The sequence below is a fragment of the Antechinus flavipes genome, chromosome X (assembly GCF_016432865.1).
Source record: "Antechinus flavipes isolate AdamAnt ecotype Samford, QLD, Australia chromosome X, AdamAnt_v2, whole genome shotgun sequence".
Classification (NCBI taxonomy): Eukaryota; Metazoa; Chordata; class Mammalia; order Dasyuromorphia; family Dasyuridae; genus Antechinus; species Antechinus flavipes.
Genome location: NC_067404.1, coordinates 48,438,524 through 48,465,599, shown reverse-complemented (window position 1 = coordinate 48,465,599; position 27,076 = coordinate 48,438,524). Strand labels below are relative to the sequence as shown.

Genomic DNA, 27,076 nt, shown 5'->3' with positions numbered 1-27,076 from the left:
TATCGTGGTTTAAGGTTTGAAAGGCTTTTTGTGATTATTACCTCATTTTAATCTCTCAGGAACAATGAAAGGTAGGTACTATTATTATTACCCTCATTTTATAGATTAGGAAACTGAGGCATACAAAAGCTAGGTGACTTGTCCAGGTAACACAGGTTAACACACTAGTAAGACTCTGAAGCTTTATCTGAACTGCCATAAATCTCCCATTCTATATTTTCTAGGGTTTCTTTTTACTCCACTTTAGAACTTTACATCTGTTCCAATTAAAGTTCATCTATATGGATAGGGCCTTTTTAAATCTATAACACCAGCATGTTAGCTAACTGCCCAAGCTTCATGTCAACTGCACATTTGACTAGCATGATGACGCATTCATTCATTCAAGTCATACATCAAAATGTTAAATATCACAAGGACAGACTTGGGGCATACCACACTAGAGATATCTGTTTAGAGAAGTTAATGAGCCACTAACATCAAGATATCATCTGATGATTTTTTAAATAAACATTCCCATTTCTTTTGTTTTAACTTAATAGTGTTTTATTTTTTCCAATTACATATAAAAACAATTTTCAACATTCATTTCTGTATTATTCTGAGTTCTGAATTTTTTGTCCCTCCCTTACCTTCCCCTTCCCAAAGACAGCATATAATCTGATAAAGGTTAAATATGTGCAATTTTCTTAAACATATTTCCACAGTAGTCATGTTGTAAAAGAAAAAATCAGAATTAAACAGAAAAACTACATGAAATAAAAAGAAAAAAAATAAAAATAACATTTTTTATCCACATTCAGTCTCCATAGTTCTTGCTCTGGATGTGGATGGCATCTTCCATCCAAGTCTACTGAAAATATCTTGTATCATTGTATAGCTGAGCTAAAAGCCAAGTCCATAAGTCAATCATTACATAATCTTGCTATTACTGTGCACAGTGTTTTCCTGGTTCTGCTCATTTCACTCACATGAGTGTTCATGTAAGTCTCTCCAGGTTTTTCTGAAATCTGTCTGCTTATCATTTCTTAGAGAACAATAGTATTCCATTCCATCCATATGTCATAACTTATTCAACTACTCCCCAACTGATGAGCATCCATATAATCTCCACTTCCTTGCTGCTACAAACATTTTTGCACATGGGGGTCCTTTTCTCTCTTTTATGATCTTACTGGAATACAGACACAGTAATGACACTGCTGGATCAAAGGGTCATTATCTGATGTTTCAACTAGATCAGGTATGACCACCTAAGTCCATATCTCTTTAGTTTTCTTCTAGTTATACACGTGGATACATGTATAAATCAAGAGAAGTAGATAATGGGATGAAAGTTCTCAGTAGGTGTTCTATTATACTACAAACACATGCCCAAAAAAGACAGAGGATTTCACTCTAGTTTCAATCAAGTGAACCAAGTATCCCATTCAGTATCCCATTCTTGGAAGTCACTCAATACCACTACTCTTCTCTCTTTCCTTTGACCCTTCCTGGATGACATTTTTCCTCTTGATGGCACCTAAGGCTCCAAAACATCATTCTCTGGAACACAAGCAGATGCTCCCGCCTCAGTTACAGTCCCAGTTACCCCTCTAGAGGAAAAACCACATACATATTATAAATATTTAAGTATAAAATGTTTCTTCTTCCCTGCCTTCAATGCCCCATTATTCTGCCCCACCTCTCAACCTCCTGACAGATTCCCTCCTGCCCCCACCCCCTCCTTCTACATTGTTCTTCAGTTGCTTCCATGAAATACTTTTCAAAAAAAATAAACAGGGATAGGACAGAGAGCTGTGATGTCTTTGGTAGAGGATACTAAAGGATTAAAAAAAACTATCTCTTGTCAAAGCAATTTTGAATTTTCTCTTAAAGGTTTGCCAGATTGAGACTTTAAACATCTTTCCCAGTCACCCAGTCAGTATGTGTCACAGCAGGGGACTTGAACCCAGTCTCTTGATTGCTAAGCCCATCCTTCATTCCACTACAAGTCACTGTTCCTCAAAACCATGTTCTTCTATATAACTTCAGGGTATAATGACTTGATTCCACTGGACAAACTGAGCGTTCCAATATTTTGTCTTAATTTCCCTAAAAAAAAACGAGCAGCCCTATTTTAGCTGATATTCTAAAATTCATTCTCAGTGGGATTCTTTTCCTTTAGCTGCAAAGTTGTGCTAAAGTAAACAACGGTTTTGTTTTCTTTCCAATTGTTTCAGTAGAAATTTCTCTTATTACATAACATTAACTTAACAATCAGCTATTTACTCAAATCTGTTTTTCATTTTTGACCTGTTTCCTTCTAGATGAAGATAAACTGTGAAATCCCTTCTTTTATTATGACCAAACACTAAAATCCTTGGGCTGCTTCTCTGTGATTTATGTGTGACTATAAGCATAAGTCATGAGAGACAATAAAGTCTAGCCACTTAAAAGAATGACTCATAGGCTGCCATACTGTACGTATGCAGGATTTATAAAGAGAATTCCACTCTTCTGACACCTTGTTCAAAACCCATAAATGAATGTTAGATAATACTCAGCAGGGACAAAATAGACTAAAAAGTATCTGTTATTAGAGAGATGTGCTCTCTGGACAGGGTCTCAAGCAATTTTATTAAAGCAGTCAATTAAATCAGTGGTAAAGCTATAGAATTCGGTGCTGGCACGGGACTTTAGGAGAAAACAAAAACTGATTGGCACACCCATCTGCTCAGAAGCCATATTTGTACAGATTCTGACCATTCCAAACTTTTTTATAACTTCTCTGGTCCTTCCACCAACAAGTGTCTGTTAACAACTTGCTGTGTGCCAGGCTATGGTACCCATGCTGGGTACCCAAAAGTAGTCCCTGCCCTCAAGGGGATCACAAGGATGAGCAAGGTATGAGACAACAGTAAAATAACACTGTGTGTGTGTGTATAAGAGAGAGAGAGAGAGAGAGAGAGAGAGAGAGAGAGAGAGAGAGAGAGAGAGAGAGAGAGAGAGACACCTAAAAAGAGCAGATGGAAGCTATCATCAGGAGGCAGACACTGAAGGTAGGAAAGGTGACCCAGAAAGGCCTCCTGCAGAAGGTAGGATTTGCGATGAAATTGGAAGGAAGCCAGAAAAGTTTGACTATGTAGAGTTGAGGAGTGTACAGGAATGGGGAACAGTCAGTGCTGAGTCACAGAGACAGGGGATAGATCAAGTTGTGAGGACTGAATATCCCAAACCCAGAACTTTATTTTTGATCCTGGAGATAACAGAGAGATAGCTTAAGGGAGAGGGAAGTGATGTGGTCAGATATGTTCTTTAGGAAAATGATTTTGGCAGATGAGTAAATGATGCATTTGAGTGAACTAGAGTGGTAGCTGTTCAAGTGAAGAAAAGGGGATATATCCCCAAGATGTTGTAAAGGTAAAAACAAGAATTAGCAACACAACAAATAGATAGGATGAGTCTGGAAAATCAAGGATGACACTAAGATTGTGAGCCCGAGTGGCTGGGAGATCAGTAGTGTCCTTGAAACTAATAGGGAAATCTGGGGGTGGGGGGGAAGGAGAAGAAACTCCTAGAGGGTAAAGACAATGAGTTCAGTCCTGGATGAGTGGAGTTTGAGATGCCTATAGGACATTCACTTCAAGATGTCTAACAGACAGCTGATGCAGTGAGAAAGGTAGAAAGGCAGGCCATATAGGTCTGGTAATCATTTGGATAGATAGAATTAAACTCAGTAGCTGAAGAGATCACCCAGAGAATATAACAAAGGGAGAAAAAAGGAAAGGGCTCAGGGCAGAGCCTCAAGGCTCAAAAATTCAACTTCTCTTTGAACTTTTTTTCTTTGAGTTTCAAGGATCTTTACTTTGCCTAACTATGGTTTAAGGTTTTAACAACTGATTGGAGAGGGGAGTAGGAAGTGAGAAGAAATGGGTAAAAGTGTAAACACGGCAGGGGTTCTTAACCCGGGGTTTGCCAACTTTTTGGACACAAAGTGATAACTGTATTTTAATATAAACTGGTTTCTTTTGTGCTTCTAGGCATTTGATTTTACTCATTTAAAAACATTTTCTTCAGAGCTTTTATCAGACTGTCAAAAAAGTCCCAAATACAGAACAGTTGAAGCGCATGCGCCCGAAGGCCACCAACAGCGGTGGGCTGAGCCATACACATCTTTGGTTCCTCCTATAAATTTTGCATGGAATTTAAATACTCTGAGTTTGAGGCAAGAGGGATGAGATTTCCCTCTGGCTACGGACAACTCCGCTCTAAGTCACGGGACAGTTGTAAGATGTCCGCCATCCCTCGTGACCAAGTCACACTGAGATCATCCATGATGAAGGGGGGGGGAGGCGTGATGAAATCAGAGAGGAGGACCATCAGAATACTCAGTGACTGAAGTCAACATCAAAATTAGTGACTAAATTTTAGAAATATATCGAAAAGACACCCTGACTTTGCCCATTTGGCTCTGGGCAAGATTTCCTCCCTGTCCAGTAACGGGACCCCTACCCCCTCAACATGGGAAGGGCTGAAAGGTCAAGAGAACTCCAGTTCCCTTCCGGTGCCCCTCCTCCCAGTCACACGCACAGCTACTTCCGGCGTTCCAACCCTTTACTTCAGAACTCCATCTCCAGGGGTACAACGGTCAAGCCGAGGCACAACAAAAATGCCCGGCTCCATGGCGGACATTGAGAAAACCGATTTGGGGCCCTTGGTCGGCGCTATTGATCAAGGGACCAGCTCCACTCGTTTTCTAGTGTTTAATTCGACAACAGCCGAACTCCTCAGCCATCACAAAATTGAGGTGAAGCAGAAGTTTCCGAAGGAGGGCTGGGTCGAACAAGACCCCATAGAGATTATGCAGTCTGTCTATGACTGTATGGAGACAACATGTGAGAAGCTTAATGAGCTGAATGTTGACATTTCTACCATCAAAGCCATCGGGCTGACCAACCAGAGGGAGACTACTGTGGTCTGGGACAAGTTTACCGGAGAGCCTCTCTACAATGCCATGGTTTGGCTTGATCTTCGTACCCAGTCAACGGTTCAGCTTCTCAGTAAGAAAATCCCTGGCAATAATAATTTCGTCAAATCAAAGACCGGGCTGCCTCTGAGCACTTACTTTAGTGCCGTGAAGCTCCACTGGCTCTTGGAGAATGTGAGAAAAGTTAAGAGAGCTGTCGAGGACCAAAGAGCCCTTTTTGGGACCATTGACTCTTGGGTGATCTGGAACCTGACTGGAGGCATCGACGGAGGGGTCCACTGTACAGATGTAACCAACGCCAGCCGAACCATGCTTTTCAACATCCACTCGCTGCAATGGGACGTAGAGCTGTGTGAGTTTTTTGACATTCCTATGAATATGCTTGCAGAGGTCCGCACTTCTTCCGAGATCTATGGACTGATGAAATCTGGAGCTCTGGAAGGTGTGCCAATATCCGGATGCCTGGGAGACCAGTCTGCAGCTTTGGTGGGACAAATGTGCTTCCAAGAGGGGCAAGCCAAAAATACCTATGGAACCGGTTGCTTCTTAATGTGCAATACAGGAACAAAGTGCGTCTTCTCTGAACACGGCCTCATCACCACTGTGGCTTACAAGCTGGGCCGAGACAAGCCAGCCATCTATGCGTTGGAAGGATCCGTTGCCATCACCGGGGCTGTCGTTCAGTGGTTGAAAGACAATCTTGGCATTATAGAATCCATAGAAGAGATCGAAACACTGGCCGAAGAGGCGGGATCGGCTCACGGCTGCTACTTTGTTCCAGCATTCTCGGGTTTATATGCACCATACTGGGAACCAAGTGCAAGAGGTATTATTTGTGGACTTACTCATTTCACAAACAAACAACATATCGCCTTTGCCGCATTAGAGGCAATCTGTTTCCAAACCCGGGAAATAGTGGATGCTATGAATCAAGATTTTGGAACTCCACTCACCCATTTACAAGTAGACGGAGCAATGACCAACAACAAAATTCTAATGCAACTTCAGGCAGACGTACTGAATATACCGGTGGTGAAGCCTTCAATGCCTGAAACAGCTGCACTGGGTGCCGCCATGGCTGCTGGAGCTGCAAAAGGAGTAGACGTCTGGAGTCTGGAAGCTGATGATCTATCGCCTGTCAACGTGGAGCAGTTTGAACCGGAGATAAACGCAGAAGAAGGTGAAAATCGCTATTCCACTTGGAAGAAAGCCGTGCAGAGATCCATGGGCTGGGTTGTACCTCGGAGCCATCTAAGCGGCCATTTTGATCTCCTCTGCAGTATACCACTGGGCTTTTTTATAGTGTCTACCATTATAATGTTAATTGGAGCAAGGTACATCTCAGGAGATCCCTAAATATCTGAAATGGTTTAAAGAATTCCCAAGTTATAACCTTTAGTATTTAACAATAACCAAAAAATTTAGTAATTTTTTCTCTGCATAAGTCATTCCTCTATAGGAATATATTCATAAAGATTAGCATGACCCATAAGAATATAGCAATGTTGTAATAGATAAAGAAATATATAGTGTGCTTTTCAAAAATCAGCAGTTAGAATTGGAGGAAGGAGTCAACTGGGGGGGGAAGCTGAACCTCTTATTAACCATTATCATCCTATCATTTTTATGATCTAAGAAAAAGTCTGATTCTAGTCATATTATCTTCCATCAAATAGTCTATGTGACTGACTAGAATATTTATTGTCTGTACTCAGTAATTACATCTAAAGAACAGAGATGCATTTTTCTTACTGGCTCCCAAAGTTGTTCTTGCCCACCTGGTAAGGCATTCAAAGCCTTTCTTAGATTTTTCATAGCAATCTTTTAACACCTTAAAGGAGTAAATATTTAACAATAGCCCAGTTCAGATGTTTTCCTTAAGTTAATTAAAGCTAAGTGGAATGATCCCTTAGAAACACCAATATAACTAATTTTTCTGTATTTTTTTGCTTGCCTAAATCTTGTAATGGAAGTTTTTTCCCTTCCCTACTGAATTTAGTTTTTTTTATAAATATACATATATATTTTGCTCTGAATGTATAACAGGAATATTGACATACGTTACATACATAGGATTAAAATAAATAGAAAATGTATTAATATCTACTGAGATGATTTAGGGATAATAGCTATGACTATTGAAAGGAGAATGATGATGCACATTTTTCATCAGAAAAAAACATTTTCTTGAGGCATCAACTTTTACAACAAAAATATACATTCCACATAAGTCAAGAAAAATAAGCTTAATTCTGTAGCAAATCTTTCCTACCTTCTTCCATAAATCTCATATTAGGATAAATAACCCCCCCCAAAAAATTAATAAACAAATTTTGCTCCAAATAAAGATGTTTCTGTGTTTTCATTTGCGTCACTTTGGGGTTTTAATATTGTCAAGTTCTTATCTTTTTATGGAGTTCAGGGAACGGCAGCAACTTGCTCTCCTGTCATTATTAAGTTATTATATTATTTTATCTTTATTCCAGTCCTCATCTTACCCCCCCCAAAAAAAAGAGTAGAAAAAGTGACTTGATTACAAGTTAGATAAGGTGAAAATTTACTTATGAGGGTCCAGGGAACTAGGATGTGGGACAGCATGTAGGAAGAGTATGGGAACAACTTAGTTCAGAAATGGGATTTAAGATTGGTTCTGAGCAATTTAAGGAGAAAACTTATCTATCAGCGCCCCCAGGGTGTGGGGAGAGTCCTAATATCTGTGGGAGGTAAAAAAGTAGCATAGCCCAGAGATGGAGAGGTACTGTATTTGAGGCAAGGTACCATGAAAAGTCATCTTTCCAAGCCTCAGGGGTGGGAGTCTTGAGTTCAGTAGAGGTGGAAGAGTCAGAGTACAAGGGATATAGTTGGGAAGGGACAGGAAGGAGTACAGAGGTGGTTAAACGAGATAGAGGGAAAGCTCACTTCTTAGAGCTTCAGGGGCTGGGTACCAAGTTTTGATGTGAGGGAGAGGAGGGTCAGAGTAAAGGAGACAAGATGTAGACGTGGACAGAGGATATTTCCTAAACCTGAGAAAGGTAAGTTAAAAACTTGCCACTCAGGGTCCCAGGGGTAGGAGGCCAAGTTCAGGTGGGAGGTGGTAGATGGCCAGGGTGTACATAGTTTAATGGGTACAAGTGTACACTTGAAGTGGGAAATGGCCCAGAAAGGAGCAAGATAAATTGGAGAATTACTTATTGGAACCCACTGGTAGAATTCTGAGGTCAGTAAGGAGGTGGAAGAGACTGCAGCATGGTTTAGAAGTGGAACAGAGCCTGAACATAAACAAGAAAACATTTGAAGATGAGACATAAACTGATTTGAAGTAAGAGTAGCTGAGAGCTCACTTCTCAGGAGTAGTAGGAGTAGGATTTTGAAATCTGTGAGAAGTGATAGGGGGGTTAGGATAAGTTTTAGATTAAGTATGGACAAGAAAATGCACTTTTCAGAGAGTCAGGGGTCATTCTCCAAGTTCTGGGGAGAGGTTGAAGACAGCGAGTGGAGGGGCCACAGTTTGGAAGTGGATGGACATGGGGCACATCCTAGTTCTGGCCAAGATAAGATGAAAACTCACCTACCAGACCTCCAAGGGCAAGGTTTGGATTCCCGGTGGGAGGCTGAGGATGGTCAGAGTGAAGTGGGAATGATTTGGAAGTGTTTAGAAGATATGGCACGGCCTGCTCTAAAGCAAGGTAAGTTAAAATCTCAGCTATCAGAGCCACAAGAAAGGGAGTTCCAATGGGAGGCAGAGGAGGGCCAGAATGGCAGTTAAGAGGTAGGACAAGGCCTGGTTTCAAAATAGGGAAGCAATGTGGCCTAGTCCCGAGAAGGATAAGCTAAAGACACACTTTATAAGAGTCCCAGTTCTGGTAGAAAAGGGAGGTTAATGAGAGTAAGATAGAAGAGGGCCCAAGTATAAGGGTCCTGGTTTAGACAAGGCATTGGGGCCTGGCCCATGGAAAACTAAGCAGAGCCTTAGGGTTGGGATTTTGAGTTCTGCCGGATACGGCCAAGGTACAGGGAACAGGGGGAGGGTTTAGGACATGACAGGAGCTGATTTAAAGGAGAGACGTGGCCTATTTCTGGGCAAGATAAGGAGTAATGCCACCCCTCCATACCCAAAGGGAGATTCTGCCTTCTGTGGATAATAGAAGACAGTCATCAAGGAAGCAGCACTATGCTTGGCCGTACTCGAGACCTGGAGAACTTTCTTCTGGAGGCTCCTCCGCCAGGCTGAAAGTTAACCAACTCTGGGTCCTGTGCATGGCTCTTTCCAAGGCTAAATTCAACAAGAACACCAAAGTGCTAGGAGTCATACCCCAGGCTTCGTCCCCGTGTGTCCGTCAGACAACTGGACTTCAGCCTCAGAGTTATTCTCTGGAGGCTCATTGTCCAGAAGAGGCTAAAAGCGATCAGCGGGGCAGGGCAGCAAACATCCCTGGGGAGGGGATAAAACAAGAGGGGATGGGAGGGAGGGTCAAACTTGGGAGAAGAAAAGACATAGCCTCCTTCCTGAGCCTGAACTTTGTTCATAGAGGAAAGTATGTTATATCACCAGCCTAAGAGGGGGAATGCAATTACAGCCACATTTTGTAATGAAATCCAACATTTGGGAAAAGGGAAAGAAAATGAAGAGAAGCTATTTCTCATTTTCCATCTGATATCTCTGACTGAAAGAAAATTATATTAAATAGAATATCTATCTTAAAACAATATCAGAGATGTCAAGCTGCCAAAGGCAAAAACTACATAGTTAAAATGAAAACTGGAAGCATTTTACTCATCCAACAATCAGAAACTTTCCCAGAAGATATGGTCTCATTATGAAAAGTCTGAATTAAAAATCTTTTTAAAACAGCAAGAAAAAAACCCTTGACATTTTTAGCTTCAGCTGGTACCTGGAAAAGAAGGTCCCTGCAGCACTGCCACAGATGAGAGGGTGGCTACTCTTACTCCTGGTACTAATTAATGTAAAAAAAATATCAGTTCGTGCCCAAGCGTGGGTAGACAAGCTCACCTATGTCTGCCCATTATCCCACCTTATGGGGAGTTAGAGTACTTCTCTGAGTTTTCCTCCAATATGAAAGGAGCTGATCTTTATAACCCCTCTCCAATTAGTTAAATAAGGGACTTCTTTCAAACATCAGAGATCCAGACTCAGAGTCAAGAAGGCACAGTAGCAGTAAGAAGGGCAGCCCAGCTCCTTGACAAAGATCTAGAAAATGAATCACACTGAATCCTGATTGGGAAATCTGTGAAAAGCCTCTCACTAGCTTATTTAGATAGGGAGACAGAAAGGACTGCCAAGACAGGGAACGGGTTCGAGGCAGAAATGTGGGATGTCAAACACTCCCATGCCTGTGAACTGAAAAAGGATGTGTACCAGAGCCGGATTGGCACTGGGCCAAGAGGAGGACCCCCAGGGGTGTCCTAGAACTAGTTCAGGGTCGAAAAAGAGAAAAAAAGACCAATCAATATGAATCTAAGATTTAGAGCGATTTTATTGTTGTGGCAATGAATTAGAAACTGAGGGAGTGTCCATCAATTGGGAAATGCCTGGACAAGTTAGGGTGGATGCATATAATGAAATAATATTGTGTTACAAGAAATGACGGAGATGGTTTCAGAGAAACCTGGGAAGACTTCTCATGAACTGGTGTGAGAAGTAAACGAAGAGGACTACTAATACAGCCATATTGGAAAAACAAATGTCTTTGAAAGACTTAAGAATCCTGCTCAACATAATGATCAATCATAAACATAGAAAACTCAAGATGAAACATCCTGCCCACCTCGAAATAGAAGATGCATTCAGAGTGAATCGATGTATCCAGACATGGCCAACACAGTAATTTTGTTTTGATCGACAATCCCTGTTTGGCAGATTCTGAGGCTTTGGTTTTCATTTTTGCTTTTCTCGGGAAGGGGGAGAGCTGGGATAAGAGAGTGAGAATACAAACCTAAAATAAAACCAGAATTTTAAAAAATAACAGTGACATCTGATTACAATTTTTTAAAAGAATTAAAAATGTCAGGGCCCCCGTGACATTTCCTATTGTGGGGAGGTTTGGTATTGTAGTAGTAGGCTTCTTGGCACTTAGCTAGACTGATTCCTGTATGACTGGAGTATAGCCTGGCACAGGACCCTAGCCCAAAGCCTATCTCAATTGGGAGGGGTTGGCAGAGCTTTCATGGGATCTTTGAGAGCCCAGGGTCACCTCCCATGCCATGGGACAGTTAATCAGTTCAATGTCATGTTGATGGCTTTTTTTTTTTTACTGTTTGGATGCAATATTTATTGTCCTTTTACAAGTTTTTGGTCTACAAACTGCTTGTATTTAAATATATTATTTTTCCAACATTAACTCAAGAGCTGATGTAAAATAAAATGAACCTGCTTACTAAGTAAATAAAGATGCATCACTTACGGCCCTTATCCTGCTATGGATAGAGAAAGAAGAGACGACATGGAGTGACGTACAGGTACTTTTTTACTGCTGAGGGATAGATGATACCTCCCTTGCTCATGTCCCATACAGGCCACCCTCCCATTGTACCCCTCCAAACTACAACAGAAGTGACACAGGCTCAAGGCCTGATTCCCTGTTGGTAGTTTACTCTCCACCTCCCAAATGAAAATTGCTTTTATTATATTGCTTTTGTCTTTCTTTTGCAAGAGAAACTCTCAGTCCAGAGTCTGACTGGAGCTTAATTGTTTGGACTGAGGAATGGAGCAGGCTCTGAGTTCCCCTGGTTTCTCGCAGGCAAGAGGCTCTCTCCCTTGGGGACCAAGGCCTGGCCAGACACTGCCACTTAACCATACAGGTCACTGTCTTCTGTGTACAATTAGCCTCCTCTGCCTCCTCCACTGTGGCAGGCCCTTATTTGGTTACCTGAGGGGAATCTGAAGCTGCCAAAGACTCCTGCTGTGCTAAAGGGTCTGGACAAATCTCCCATATTTCCAGATAGCACTGTCAATGACAGAGTGGTGGGCAAAGCACATGGCCTCTTCAAAGTAGTCCTCTGGGACTGGGTTATCCTCTTCTACCTCAATAATAGAGAAATCAATTTACCTTTCCTGCTCTCTTTGGATTTCACTCTCAAGGGACTGACAGATAGCCAGTTTGCAACCGCAATGACAGAACTCTGACAGGGAAGCTCCAGAGAAGTCAGTGGTTACATTGGCCAGGAATTCTAAGTCTCCATCCTTGTCAACTGGAGACTTTCTCAGGCTGGCCTTAAGAATTTCAATATGCGGGGCAGCTAGTTGGTATAGTAGAGCACCATCTCTGAAGTCAGAAGGACCTCAGTTCAAATCTGGCCTCAGACACTTAACACTTCCTGGCTGTGTGACCCTGGGCAAGTCACTTAACTCCAATAGCCTCAGCAAAAAAAAAAAAAAAAAAAAAAAAGAATTTCAACATGTGATTGATGCCAGTTCCAATAACCTTGTGATGAAGAGGGTCATCTACACCCAGGCTGTAGGAACTGAGTGGAGATTATAACATAGCATTCCCACTATTTTTGATGTTGTTTGCTTGCTTTTTATTTTCTTACTCATTTTCTTTCCTTTTTTATCTGATTTTTCTTGTGCAACAAGAGAATTGTATAAATATGTTTACACATATAGGATTTAACATATATTTTAATATGTTTAGCATATATTGGATTATCTGCCATCTAGGGGAAGTGGGGAGGGAAGGAGGGAAAAATCTGAAACACAAGGCTATGCAAGGGTCAATGCTGAAAAATTATCCGTGTATATGTTTTGAAAATAAAAAGCTTTAAAAAAAAGAAAAGAATTTCATCATGGATTCCAAAGAGATAATAAAGGAGGGAAAGAGACTCACATGTGCAAAACTGTTTGTGGCAGCCCTTTATGTAGTGGCAAGAAACTGGAAACTGAATGGATGCCCATCAGCTGGGGAATGGCTGAATAAGTCATGGCATATGAATGTGATGGAATATTATTGTTCTGTAAGAAATGACCAGCAGGAGGATTTCAGAGAGGTCTGGGGAGGCTTACAGGAACTGATCCTGAGTGACGTGAGTAGAATCAGGAGATCACTGTACTTGATGACAATAAGATTATGTGACGATCAATTCTGATGGACGTGGCTCTTTTTCACAGTGAGGTGATTCAGGCCAGTTCCAATGATCTTGTGATGAAGAGAGCCGTCTGTACTCAGAGGGAGGATTGTGGGAACTGAGTGCAGACCACAACATTTTCACCTTTTTTGTTGTTGTTTGCTCACTTTTTCTTTTCTTTCTCATTTTTTTTCCATTGTGGAAATATTTATTAGAAGAATCACACATGTTTAACCTATATTGGATTACTTGCTGTATAAGGGAGGGGGTGGGGGAAAGAGGGAAAAATTTGTAACCCAAGGTTTTGAAAGGGTGAATGTTGAAAATTATCTATGCGTATGTTTTGAAAATAAAAAGCTTTAATAAAAAAAGAAATAATAGAATTTCAACATGGGACTTTTCATCAAGCAGGGATATATAGAGGAGCTTGTCCAAGTGGCCATGCTGAGAAATTATAAGGTCAATAATATCAGTCCAGTTGATGGCACCAGTGATGAACATGCTTTTCTTTGTGGACATACAACTTTGTCAGCATCTGGCTGACAACTGTCAGCAGCACTTCCTTCATCCCTTATGTTGCTACCATGAGCTTTGGTGATTGAACTCGGTTTATTTGAGAACAGAATGCAGGGATCAATTTAGTGGCCTTGTCAAATATCTCATAGACACTGAGCTCAGATTCAAATCACATGGTGAGAAGTTCAGGACCCCTGATGAAGTTGAAGTTTGCCTGGAATTCATTGGTAATAGCTTTGGCTGAAAGGATTTTTCCACAGATAAGGAGTTCATAGAGCAGTATTCCCATGGAAGATGTCATAGTGAACTAACTTGTCCGAAAGCTCCATAAGGTACAGAACAAGCCCTTGGACCTCGTGCTTGTCCTCCTCCCAGGTCACCTGTTACACCTCCACAACAATCTCCCATAAGTGTTGAGAGGTTGTTCTGCCTCAGAGTTCACCAGAAGGCATCGGTGGTGACAGCCAGGGCATTCATCCTCTAGATTAATAAAGGTACATCTTCTTTCAAATGGCCTTCCATGTTGCCTCTGAACAGAGGCCTGTCAAATCAGTACCTACATGTCTGCGGGTCTCACTGGCCACCTATTCTAGGTCCACATTATCCGCCAGCTTCATGTCCTTGGTAAGGATCTGCAGAATCTCCAAGTACTCCATGGCATCAAGAATTCCTATATGTACCTCCCTGCCAAATTGACTCAACTGTCTAAAAGCTGAATCAGTGCTAATGGGTCTGTTGGTTGCTGCCCTAATGATCATGTGTGCCCTCTGCTTCAAACCATTCATAAAAGTCAATAAGTATTATGGGCCAGAACTCTGAATTTGAAACAAGGATTCTTACAAGGTGCTAACTCAGAAGAATTGATAAGACAATGGTTATCTAGTTTAGCATGGTGATGAATAGGTCTCTAATTCAATATGACTGATTTAATCTTACAATAAATAATGGTTCCCTAGTGATATAATGATTGGGGTATACTCAATATATTGTAAATGATCTAATTACAATAGAGCATATAAGCTGGGACAAACTCAGCCAGATTCATTCCATCTTCATCAGCCTCGTGGTGGCTGGCCTGTCCTTCCGCTCCCCCCTGTTATGAGTCAGAACTTAAAATAAGGTACTAAGTGGAATTGAGGAGACAATGGTTAAATCTAGTTTAGCATTGATTTTATCCTACAACAGATAATGGTTTCCTAGTGATATAATGATTGGTGTATATTCAGTGCGGGGCATATAAGCTGGAAGCTCGAAGGACAGAAAAGACAAGCACACTAGAAGCTCTCGGAGGCCGAGAAAGATTCATTCCATCGTTCACCTTTGTGGTGGCTGGAGGCTGAAGCGCAAACCTTTAGATTTGGAGAGATTCAGAGGGAAGAGAAGGAAGCAGGAGCTCAAGCTCTCAGAACCAAGTAGAGAGAAAGGCCTCTAAGAAAGCTAACCGAGCCCCAGAAAAGGAGACAAGACTTTGAAGGAGACAATAAAGGATTTGAACTTTAACCCCTGGCTGCACTTGTGGTGATTACTGAACTGAAACAAAGGCTGCCTCCAGAGACCCCAAGGAAACCTCAACAGAGAACATTATATTTTAGAGAGAACATTACACCCCGCATTGAGACCAAGGCCCATCTGAAGGCCACAAGGAAGCTAGCTGGGCCCCAGGCAAGGAAACTAGACTATGAAGGGGAAAATAAAGAATTTGGACTTTATCACTGGCTATTCTTGTGGTGATTAATCTGCTGAAATGAAGGCTGGTCCAGAGACCTCCAGAAAATGAATAAGAACACTACAAATAACTATAATACAAGTAAATGTTCTACCTCTCTGTGGGTTTTCTCCATCTGGCTAGCAAAGGCATTTGGCTCCTCAGTGAAAATGATGGAGAGAGCATTCTTCTCTGCTTCTGCAAAAGCCTTTCACAGGTTGCTCTCTGAATACCAGTCAACTTATTCATACTCTCAGGACCAGTGATGAGAAAGAAAAACGTCACACCTGGAGCAATCAGGGTCTTCCCTGTTCCAGGAGGCCCAAAGAGCAAGAAGCTCCCAGGAGGTTTTATACCAATGTCATTAAAGAGGACTGGATGTCTCAGCGGCAACTCCACCATTTTCTTTAACTGAGCCAACTGTTTTTGGTAGCCACCACCATCATCATTTCACCAAGGGATTTCTCTTCATCCTCTAGTTTGATGGGCGTCTCCTCACAATGGATCTGGAGAAACAATGCAGTAGGGTCTGGGATCTGGCTCCACCACTTTGGATTCTACAGCTTATATTCCACCATGGAAAGGGAAGATGAGTTGATAAGCTTCTAGAAAGTATGGCTGGAGGTACACTTCAAAGAGATTGCCCCTCATGCTTTCCACGACTTCATCAAAGGGCAGCGCATGGATATATGTGCCATACCTCACACCTGGCTACTGCTAGATGCTGATGATATCACCCAGGCAACTTGCACACAGTGTGTGTCACCTCTGAAAACCTGCATCTTGGTCTGAGATGGGAAAACCATATTGTTGTTTTCATTAATAGTTTCATGAACAATTAATTGAACAGGCTCCCCGGCCCATGGCACATGCCTCTTGGCCTGCTGGATAACAACTGTCCTCTTCTAGAATGGTCCTACTATAGACAAAGTAGATGGCTGCCCATGTTGCTCTTTAAAAAGCATTTCCCTCCCCTCCCCCTCCAAAAAGCATCCCCACACTGGAAGAATTTTTCCCTTATTTATTTAAAATTGTTGCTATTTTGAGAACTAATTCTACAAGTCTGCAAGTTTTCAGTACTGCCAAGGTGATGTTATTCGGGAAGAGGTGCAATCACTGCTCTCTTGGCTTGATTTCTAATCCTCACACCCAGGCAGAGGCCCTACTTCCATGCAGCTGCAAGTACTAGTGCTCCTCTTAGCCCTGAAACTATGACCTGCTCCCTTATGACCAATAATCCTGCCCTGAATTGGTGAATTTTCACAGTTTTGATTATGGTCAATAGAATTACCATTCAGTACCAGCTGTAAAGGATCCCCTGTAATCTCTTTGTACCCATTTGTCTCATTCTCTTACCATCTCTTAGTGGAAAGATCCCAAAGCTGCTGCTGCTGTTTTTGGGACTCCCTCTAAGGCCCACAGCTGGTGCTCCTGCTGCAGGTGCTTGTGCCTACAGATGTTACTGACTTGTCCTAGGCTGGGAAAAATGTCTCCTGTGATCTCTCATTGACTCTTCCACTCAAAAATTCTATTTAAGGCATTATTTTAAAGTTATTTGGAGGGGAATGTTAGGAGAGTTCAGCTGGATCCTGACCTATATACTCCATCATTTTAACCAAGGAATTTCATAATGTTATAATGTTAGTTTCTCTCAAGAAGCCTCTTTTGAAAAATATTTAATAAAAATGAGCAAAGGGACATTATCCAGCCATTAGCACCTTAAGTGAAGAAGCTTAATGAGCTAGCAAAGATGACTAAATTCAACGCTATTCAATTCAATAAATATTTATTAAGCAACTGTCTTATGAATAACATTGTATTGGGGAGCAAAAGGACAGGGAGTGAACATCTATTAATTGCCTACTATGTGCTAGGCACTGTGCTAAGTGTTTTACAAATACTGTGGTACTTCGGCACTCATCTGCTTCAAAAGTCATCGAATTCAGTATTCTACACATTTTGATAAGAAAAAAATTTTGATGGAGTGGCCGGTATGGTCAGCAGGAGGAAAAGCAGAAAAAACAAGAATAGCCGCAGAAACCCAGGTGAAAGTCTGGTGAATGACCCAGACAGCTCCAAGCTCCACGTGGACAATAGCTTCTGTCTCCACATCCTGCAACCACTCCCCTAGAGGGAGCTTGGGCAATGTGGTATAGGAGGAGACTATAAAGATTGTAATTCCTCTCAGAAAGTGATCTGAGTCAAGAAGGGAGGAGCCCAGCTCGGGTGGGCTGGCTTGTTTCTCCATAGCTGGAAGCTGCCTGTCTTCTGGAATCAATTAATAATGAATACAAAGGTACCACTGTACTATCTCTTTTCATACTCAGCCACTTTAGGCAGGTGTTACTAACATCATCCCATCCCCATTTTATCATTCAAGATGATGAGGCAAACACAGATTCGGTGATTTTCCAAGGCTACAACAGCTAATAAGCATCAGAGGCTGAATTTGAACTCAGATCTTCCTGGGTCACCTAGCTGCATCTTTGTTAGGCCATAAGAAAGTGATGGGGGAAAAAGGAGGAGGAAGGGAAGAGGTTAGGTGTTCCAGCTACCATTCAAAATAGACAATGTATGGGAAGGTGTTTTGGTGAGGGAAAAATCACTGAAAGGTATGGAAGACCCAAAGGGGAAAGAAGTAAAGATGGTGGAATGGTGAAAAGCAGGTGCAACTTGTACCCAGCCCTGTACGAATAGCCTTGCTCAGCCAAGTAGATCCTCTGTTCACTTCAGTTTCCTCATCTGTCAACTGGAGAGAATAATCCTAGTGCTGTCTACTTCAATGAGTTATGCAGAAAAACTGACCTGCCTAAGGTTACCATGTAAGTGACAATACTGCCATTCAAAGCTGAGTCTTTTGATTCTAAGTTTCTTGCATTTTCTATTGCATCATATTAGAAAGAAAGCCAAAGGTATCTGCTTGGACTTCCTACATACTCTTCACAAGGCTAATCATTATCTGTTTGTTTGGTCTTGATTTGTGATTTCATTAATGTAGGGAACTCTTAGTGTAGAAATTCTGTCAACTAATGGACAACTTACCTATAACCAATAGTTTTTTTTTTAATTACCTGAGATATTTGAGAAAGCATAGTGTACAAAGCCATCCATCTACCTTTTGAAATTACAAATACCTAGTTGAGAACACAAGAAGGATGTGTTGCTTTAACTTAACTAATGCATAAAAAAGAAGGGGGGAAAGGAAGACTCTTAGATTTAGAAGTGGAAGAGAGATGATCCAATACAAAGCAGGAGAAAATGTGACTTGACCAGGACTATAAAATCAGAACAAGACAATATTTTCCCCCAGGTATCTCAGTCCAGTTCCAGTGCTCTTTTTCCTCTGTTCCATGCTCAGAAAGGAAAAAAGAGGATCATCTGCCCGTGAGTCCCACAACAGTCACTCAGTAACTCCTTTGTCATGGTCAAGCCTGACATGGGCAAAAGAAGAAAGTACCTGGCAACTCTTCTTGGCCAAAAAAGCGTGGGATGATCCTTGACTGGCCTTAATTACTTTAGTTATGTATGTGTCATCTATCTCTATGCAAGACTCTCTGAACAAGGCACTGGGAATACAGAGACAAGCAAGAAGAAGAAGACAGTCCCTGTCTTCAAGGAGCTCACATTTTACTTGGGGAAGAAAGGAAGAAACAGAACCCACAGCATCTAAACAGCCACAGGAATGTAAGATAACTGGAGCATGGAGTGGGTGAGATGTCAGGAACAGTTCCCTGCAGGAGGGAACACAGGGCTAAGTCCTTTAATAATGGCTACCAATTAGGCAAGGATTTAAACTTTGCAAAATACTTTCTCGAGACACTACCTCGGTGGATGCTAGCAACCCTGATCTGAGTAGCCCAGAGGGAAAATTCTGCCCTACCTCCGACACCCTTTTAAAAGCTTCATTTAGTTTCACTTCACTCCAAAACAGTAGGACATACAACTGCACCAGTCTGCTGCAGTCACAAAACTGGGGGCTTGACACATAATTCCAACTAGGAAATGCTCCCCCTGCTCACAGAAGCCTGTTACAGTTTTCTTATCACTTCTCCCCAAGATCTGCTCCTTTCCTAGGACTACTTCCTTCTGCACAGCTTCCAGAATGACTTTACAGGGAATTCTTCCTTGAAGCAAGCAGCCTCTGTATCATTAGCACAAAGTAATCCTTAGTATAATGGGCTTTAATTGCCTTTAATTATTTTATATTTGAATTACTGTACACTGCAGGACATTTAGAAACATAATAATAAAATATCTTATTATGGTGGTTTATTGAAGTACTTCCCTCAACTTTAACTTCTGGGAATTGTGCTGAAGTCCAACTGTGTCTGTAAATCATTCTAATCTCTCTTCAGAGGTAGAAGGTACAATGGGACCCTGGATAGGAAAGAAAGAGTGTAAACTTTTCCAATTCCCTCATATTAGGACTCACAGTTCGTTTCTAATCTTATCTTGATTAGGTTTCAGCAGAAGTGAAAAGGGCTAGGAGAGAAAAGAGCATTGTAATCTCTACCACTCGAGTGGCTAAGGCTGGTGGAGCTCTTGAGTTTGGGAGCTCTGAGGTACAATGCCCTAAGGTGACTGACAACTAATTATTTCAAGTCAGGCCCTAGGACCAGGAGGCTCACAGCTAACCTAAGGAGGGTCTAGCTCAGAAAGACAGAGCAGGGCAAAGCTTCCTAGCTGATCGGGAAGGGAGGAAGGAAGGAGAGGAGTGAGGGGAGGGGAGCAGCGGCAAGGAGGAATAAGGAGCAGGAAGAGGACAGAAAGTAGGAGGGAAAGTGCCAATCTACCCATGCAGCAAATAAGCCTACCCCCTATCCTAGTTCATAATAAATCAATGTCTTCCTCTTTCTGCCAATGAAAAGAAGTCATTTGTTCCCAAGAAATCCCTGCAGCTAACTGAAGAGAGGTGACATTCGCTTTCCAGGTGGTTCATATATCTCCAGCCAGAGCCATTCTCTAAAAATGTGAGTTAAAATAATGTTTAAGATCGTGAGGCAAAGTTCTTTCTGAAAAAGAAGAATGGCACCATTTTCTCAGCGGTCCCAGGCAAGGAAAATGTTCATTAGGAATAAGGACTACATGAAATAAGAAAGCCAGCTATGTTAGCAGAAGAAAGGAAATAGAGCCATTATTGCCCATAATTTCCTGGTTTCTATTCTTTCTTACTCAGTATCCATTTCTGGAGGAAACAGAAAAAAAGCATCTTTAAGAAAGAAAATCTATGTATATAGATGAACTGTGGTTCACTGAGCTTTCTTGGGTGGTGGAACGATACACAAGAAGCATTCTTGAAACAGGAGCCTTCATATTCACTGGAACTTTGGAAACTGACTTCTGAAGTTGAGTTTCTCCTTAATAGATGAAACATTCTCAGGGGGAAGTTACAACGACACAACAGCAGTGTTGCTTCAGTATAAATCCTCTTTTTTACAAATCCACAGACAGAAAATTGAAGGCAGGGGGGAAAAGTCAAGAGGAAGACAGACCCTAAACACTACCATTTCTGGACACGGTTTTCAGGAGACAATCCCTATTTTCTTTGGGCAAAAACCTTGAGAGGAATGGAGCTAATTCAACATCCTAGTGAGACAATAAAGTCCATTTTACAATTTGAACAGCATTACCAAGATTTCATTCTGCCAGCCAAACAATTTTAACTTTTTCCCTAGGCAATCAGAATCTTTTCCTCTGTCTACTCCACTAAACCTGGTCTGGGTCAGATGTGTGCTCCTCACCTTCCACTCCTCTGTCCCTTGGGATTTCCTCCTTCTCATTACGGCCAGATCAATAGCAGGCCAACAATCTCTTAGAAAATAGCAAAGCCGACAAAATTCTAGGGGCAAAATTGAGAGATTAGAAAAGTCTATTTTTTCTTCCTCTAATATATATTTTAATTGTTTGGTAATGCTGGCATGGCCTGAGAGTCTGTTTTTCAGTGATTCTTACGGTCTTGTGCACATCCATTCTTATGGAAAAAAAAAAAAAACAGAAGAAAAAAATGTTGCCCCATGATTTTTTGGGGGAAATCTGTCTAGATAAACCATCTCTGGTGATGAGCTGAGAAGATGATTCAGTACTAGGAACTTCTCAGAAATGGCTCTCCTGAAGCTGTGCTGAAAATGTGCTTTCTTGCTTGAATCCTTCGGACTCCTCAAAAAGCACTCCGTGACATTTGGATATGTTTTTGTAGCATTACACAAAGGGATCCACAGCAATCATTTTGATGGAGAGAGATGCAGAGGTCCATTTTGCCTCAGGTAATGAAAAAGGTACTGAACTTGCAGTCAGAGACCCTAGATTTTGGTCTCTGATCTGTGAGCCCAGGTAACTTTTGAAGCCTCTTTGAAGCTGTTTCCCCAAAGCTAAAATGAGGAGACTGAATTAGAAGCTGCCCCTTTGTGTCTTCCAGAATGGAAATGAACAAAGATGCAAAAATCACCCAGAAACAGATGTGGGGCAAATACAGGCTGCTGGCATTGATTAGAATAGAACTTAGTTGTCCGGCTCTTACGTTCCATGATGAGACTATACCATTTTGCCAAGGTTGTGGGCTTGAGAACATCGGGCTCTGCCTAGACAAGAAATACTACAGCTAAGCTTCCCTTCCAGTTAGAAATGACTTTATCCAAGTTGCTTTTAGAATAGTGGGAAGCTAAAAAATGCTGAATACCATGTGTGAATAAAAACCAATTCTTCCACACTAAGATAAGAAACAGCGGGAGTAGCTTTCACTGCCATCCCAAGACTTCACAGGCAAATGGGCATGGAGAGAGAGAGTGATGGCACATCAAAAGCTCTACTAGTTCTGGCAGCTTCCAAATACTAGCTGAACACCTTTCAACTTGCAAGAAGAACTAACGTCGAGAAAATACTGTCACTTGCCTATTTTAACTCCAAGGCTTTCCTCATTTTCTCCAGCATATTTCAAGTGATTTCAATTCTAATCCATTAGAAGAGCAAAATAAACATTTCAGAATCAAAATGGTGGCTGTGTTTGCTATCACTAGCCTAGATACTGCATGCACAGGTGCATAAAGCATTAGAAAAAGCATCAGAATAAGTAAACCTGAATTCAAATCTTGTGTCCCTCACTAACTTTTGTGGCCTTGGGGGGAAAATGCAATGCCCTCATCTGGTCTTATTTTGGGTGTTTTAAATGAGAGAAGTGGACCTGATTTCACCAAGCCCTTTCAGAACTGATATCCTTGGTAAGTCTTGGACGTTTAACTGCTAATGAAGTTGAGATGTTTCAATTCCTCCCTTTTTATTGATCACTTTGATTAAATACTGTTGGCAATCTGGTTTTTTTTTAAGCTAAAAATCTATGTGTTGACGAAGGCTGAAAGAAACATGTATGGATGCTAGTGAATTAGCCCAAGTGACTTTCCTTTCCCTGGCTGTTTGAAGGAGGGTCAGGCGCAGAGCAATTCCCCTGGCCTCCTGCCACGCGGGCTTTTCTGTCACTCCATGATAGCTTTCAGAATAATAGGTGAAAATATCTTCTGCATCTGGCTGCAAATAAGTGTGAACAAGATTCCAGAGTGCTCGAGCACTGCTGAAGATTAGAAACATCCAAATGAGGCCTCTGCCACATCGGACTCCACATGTGGGAGTTCGATCATTGGAGAAGAGTGATGGAAGAAACAAAGCCCAGCAGCAGTAGCAGCAGCAGCAGCCATTCACAAGCTCACTTCACAATAACTTGATTTACTTTTAGGCATTCCAGAAAAGGGTCCTTTCTTCCTCCGTGTCTTAGAACATTATCAGCTCCATTTTCAAGTGGTAACAATGGACTTAGACTAAGGAGGTCCAGGCTTTGAGAATACGGTAACACTGAATGGCTGCGTGGTCTTGAGTCAGTCACATTTCTTCATCTAAAAGGGAGGGTAATGTGTAATAAGGTTATTTCCCAATTTTTAGAAGTTTTGCTTTCTGGGTGGTAAGTGCTTTCCTCTGAAGAGCCTCGGTGGGAAGGTGCTACAGGTGTTTAGAGAGGAGGAAAGTGAAACCAGTCCTCAAGGTCCCAGACAAGAAGATCCCCGAGTCAGCTCCTAGCTACCTCTCATCATCTGCCTTACCCACCTATCAGAGTTGTTTCAGGAAACATACACTGTGGGAAGGGGAGTTCTGTCAGTGTTTTGTTCGTGGTTTCACTGATGTAGAAAACTCCCAGGTCTTCCCGAGAGCAGCCCTTTCTCCATCTGCTATAAGACACTGCTTCTCTTGAGTTATTATAGTCATTGAGCTATGATTGCAGATTGGAATAGACTGTTCTTACAGTTGGCATGGCACCTTTAAAAAACCCAAAGATCTATGGGACATGTGGTGTTTGGTAAGCCGTGTTCTTCCCCTTTCCAAACAACCGCCTTTTTGTTCTTGTAGATGTGGTCGGGTGACATCCCCATCCAAGATTTCCCAATCCTCCAGCTCGCTCTCGGGCTGGGTGTGCTGAGTTGGCATTCTTGGACACACAGTTTTCTCTGTAGTTTCATCAAAATATTACACACTAGAGGGAACACTTCCACAAATGCTGATTCAGCATACTGAACAAGATGGGCCATGAGAAATTTATAGGAGGAAGAGAAGGGAAAGCAAGGGAATGAGGTAGGACAGGAAGGGAGAGCAGAATGCTAATGGGAGTTTGACTGTGCAGCTTGAGGATCCGGAGATCAATTAATTTCATTTTGCTAGAAAGGAATACTGGGCTAATCCCACAATATACCTTCTATTTTAATTTCCTCTACTTGGATAATACTTTTAACTTTTCACAGCACTTTCACGCCTATCACAGTATTTAATCTTGATGGCAACCCTAGAACTCAAGCAGGGCAGGTATAATTAATTTGAAAATCAAGAAACTTGAGGTAGAGAGATAGGAAGTGATTTGCCTAAGGTCATACCACAAGTTAAAGGTTAAGAGGTCAACTAGGAGTCACACAATCTGTCATAACAACAAAATCCAAACAAAAGGTCACTGAAGCATCTTTTTTAAAAAATGCACAGAATAGTCCAAAAGGAATTACAGATAAGTAGAATGACTCTGAAAGCCATATGCTGAATTTATTATAAAGAAATGCTACAATATTTATAGAGATATCATTTATTTTAAAAGAAAAAACTAGCCGTACGGAAGAGAGAGCTACAGTTTCATATGCAGTCCTCTTCTGTATATGGAATTAGCCATTGTATGTGGTGTTTAAATTCAGAATAAAAAAAAGACTAGAACTAACTGTGTGAGGTTGAGCAAAACATTTTTTCTGGGTCTAAATTTCATAGTGAATTATCATTGACAATCTTAGGCTCTCTTTTAATTTCAATAATACGGGGATTCTGGGAACCAACATCTCTCATTGCCTCCACGCTCCCTCTAGAATCATCTCCAAATTAAGTTCTACATTTAGCATAGAAGTTTTTCTACAAGTGGGACACATATGCACATACAGAAACATTTGTGTAAGGCACACTTTCTTATTTACTCAACAATAGCACCATCAAGATAGACACAGCACATGCATAATGTTGAATAAACCTTCTCTGGAAAATGGAGATATTGGTTCACTTAGATGTCCCAAAGCTGATTCAGCTAGGCGGCACGGAGAATAGGGTCAGGAAAATAGGGTCTTGAGTTCGAATCTGACCTCAGACACTTAATAGCTGTGTAACCCTGGACAAGCCACTTCATCCAGTTTGCCTCAGTTCCTAATCTGTAAAATGAGCTGGAAAAGGCAAACATTCTATTACCTCTGCCAAGAAAACCCTAAATGGGGTCACAAAGCATCAGGCAAGACTGAAAAATGACTTAAGAACACCAAAGCTTATTCTCTGTTCCATCTAACAATCATCTGTTAAAGCTATACAGCATTGTCCTAAGCAATGGGAGGAGCTCAAGATAAATAACATCCAGTCTCTGCCCTTATGGGCTTTGTCTTCTAGTAAATTCCAGGCCATATGGGCTTCGTTCTGAACTTCTTCTTCCTCACTTTTTAAAAAATCTCTTGCCACATCCCCAGTCAATCTGCTAGGGTGTACAAACTGTCTCTTTTGTACTGAAATATGGAAAGGAAGGGGAAATACCCTTGTCTGCTCCTTTTCTCCCCCTGCTTATAGAGATGACAACTGTCTGAATGAATCAATGTGTTAACTATGTGTGTGGCACTGGAAAAATGAATATCAAATTGAGGCACTCCTTGCCTCTAAGGAGCTCCTGACATTTTGATGGGGGAACTAATATATAGATCCGTGGTGCTCAAGGAAGACTGCTCTGCTACAGAGAGCAATAGAGATGGTGACTAGGTCCCCTTCCAGAAGATCTAGAGAGAGCCAGGGTGGACTGCTGGATGGAGGATGTCAAGTCCAGCTTGCTCAGGGGCTGGCTAGATATAGTAGGCTAGAAGAGTTCCCTTTCTATTATGAGCAGTCCGGTCTCAGAGCAGGAATTTCCAAAGCTGAGGGGACTGATCAATCAACACACATTTATTAAGTGTTCACATTATTCATTAAGTGCTTGAAGCCAGGCATCAAGTCCAGCTCAGATACAAAGAAAAAGCTAAAAAGAGTCTTTTCCTTCAAGGATTTCACATTCTCAGAAAGGAGACAAGATAGACTACAGCAGGACATACATGATGCATGAAGAATAGATGGAAGGTAGTCTTAGGGAATAAAACAGCTGCAGCTAAGGGAACAGGGAAAGGCTTCCTGCAGGGCAGGATGGTCCACAATGTACAGCAGCAGAGATCATGGCAAGAAGAAGGCCAAGGGCTATGGATGGCTGGTGTGGTGAGGTAGTTTGTGTGCTGACCAATGGCAGAATACACTTCTGAAAGGGACCTATCATCCTGTTCAACATTACTTGGAAACTCATTTTTCCAAGTCCGTTTTCAAAGAGGATCAGTGATATCAGGGAGTAACGACATGAAGTGCATATGGCAAACCATATTTAAATAAAGCAGAGTTACATGATGTTGTTAGCTTCACTCTGTTCCAGAATCATCAGATTCCAGAGGCGAGACAAAGGTCAGGACAACTGGTAACTGGGGATAGATAGCCTGGGATGTAATGGAGGACCTTGGCATCTTCAATGTCCATATGAAGTCCTTGAGCTCGAAGCACTCCACAGTGCCTTCTTCAGCCCCTTGTAGTCATTGGACCAAATTGTTTTCCTCCACCCATTCCACTGAGGGAAGCCTTCATAAGCCTGGGACAGATACTTCCCCACCTTGAAAATCAATTTAGCTAAGCAAACAAGAATCAGTGCCCCCATTAAACTAGAACGCCACTAAACACCGTCATATAAGTGATTTAAACCATTTCAAACCAGTCAGAGCTTTGATGGGGAGTCAATATTTAACAGTTTGTCCTACAATGACATGACAAAGTACATGCTCTAAACATCTTAGTGGTCAAAAGCCAAACACAAGAAATATCACTTGCGGCAGTATGTCATATGGAATGGTCTCGTGGAATCACAGATGGGAAAAGGCCCTCAGACATCATCCAGTCCAACTGGGCAAATCACTTAACTCTGGTTTCCTTAGTTTCCTTATCTGTTGAAAATGAACTGGAGAAAGAAATGGCAAACCACTCCAATGTCTTTGCCAAGAAAACCTTAAATAGGATCACAGACAGTCAGACTTACTGAAAAATGACTGAACTAAAACATGTTGTTAGGAAGTTGTTTTTTTTTCCTACAACAGAGCCTAAATCTGCTTCTCCAAAATTTTCACCCATTGCTTCTCATCCTGTTTTCTGTGGCTAAGTATAACTAGTATAGTCATTCTTCCATTTGACAGACACCAATG

General features: G+C 41.6%; 1 protein-coding gene and 1 pseudogene across 1 annotated transcript; one reads left to right on the top strand and one right to left on the bottom strand.

Moving 5' to 3' along the window:
- The first annotated feature begins 4,503 nt into the window (after positions 1-4,503).
- On the top strand, positions 4,504-7,282 carry LOC127543260 (glycerol kinase-like). Its single transcript, XM_051969320.1, is given in 2 exon segments — positions 4,504-4,619; positions 4,621-7,282. Coding segments are annotated over 2 exon segments (1,821 nt in total). The 3' UTR covers positions 6,326-7,282.
- Positions 7,283-11,776: 4,494 nt separating this feature from the next.
- On the bottom strand, positions 11,777-17,520 carry LOC127543143 (transitional endoplasmic reticulum ATPase-like; annotated as a pseudogene).
- Between the last annotated feature and the right edge of the window lie 9,556 nt (positions 17,521-27,076).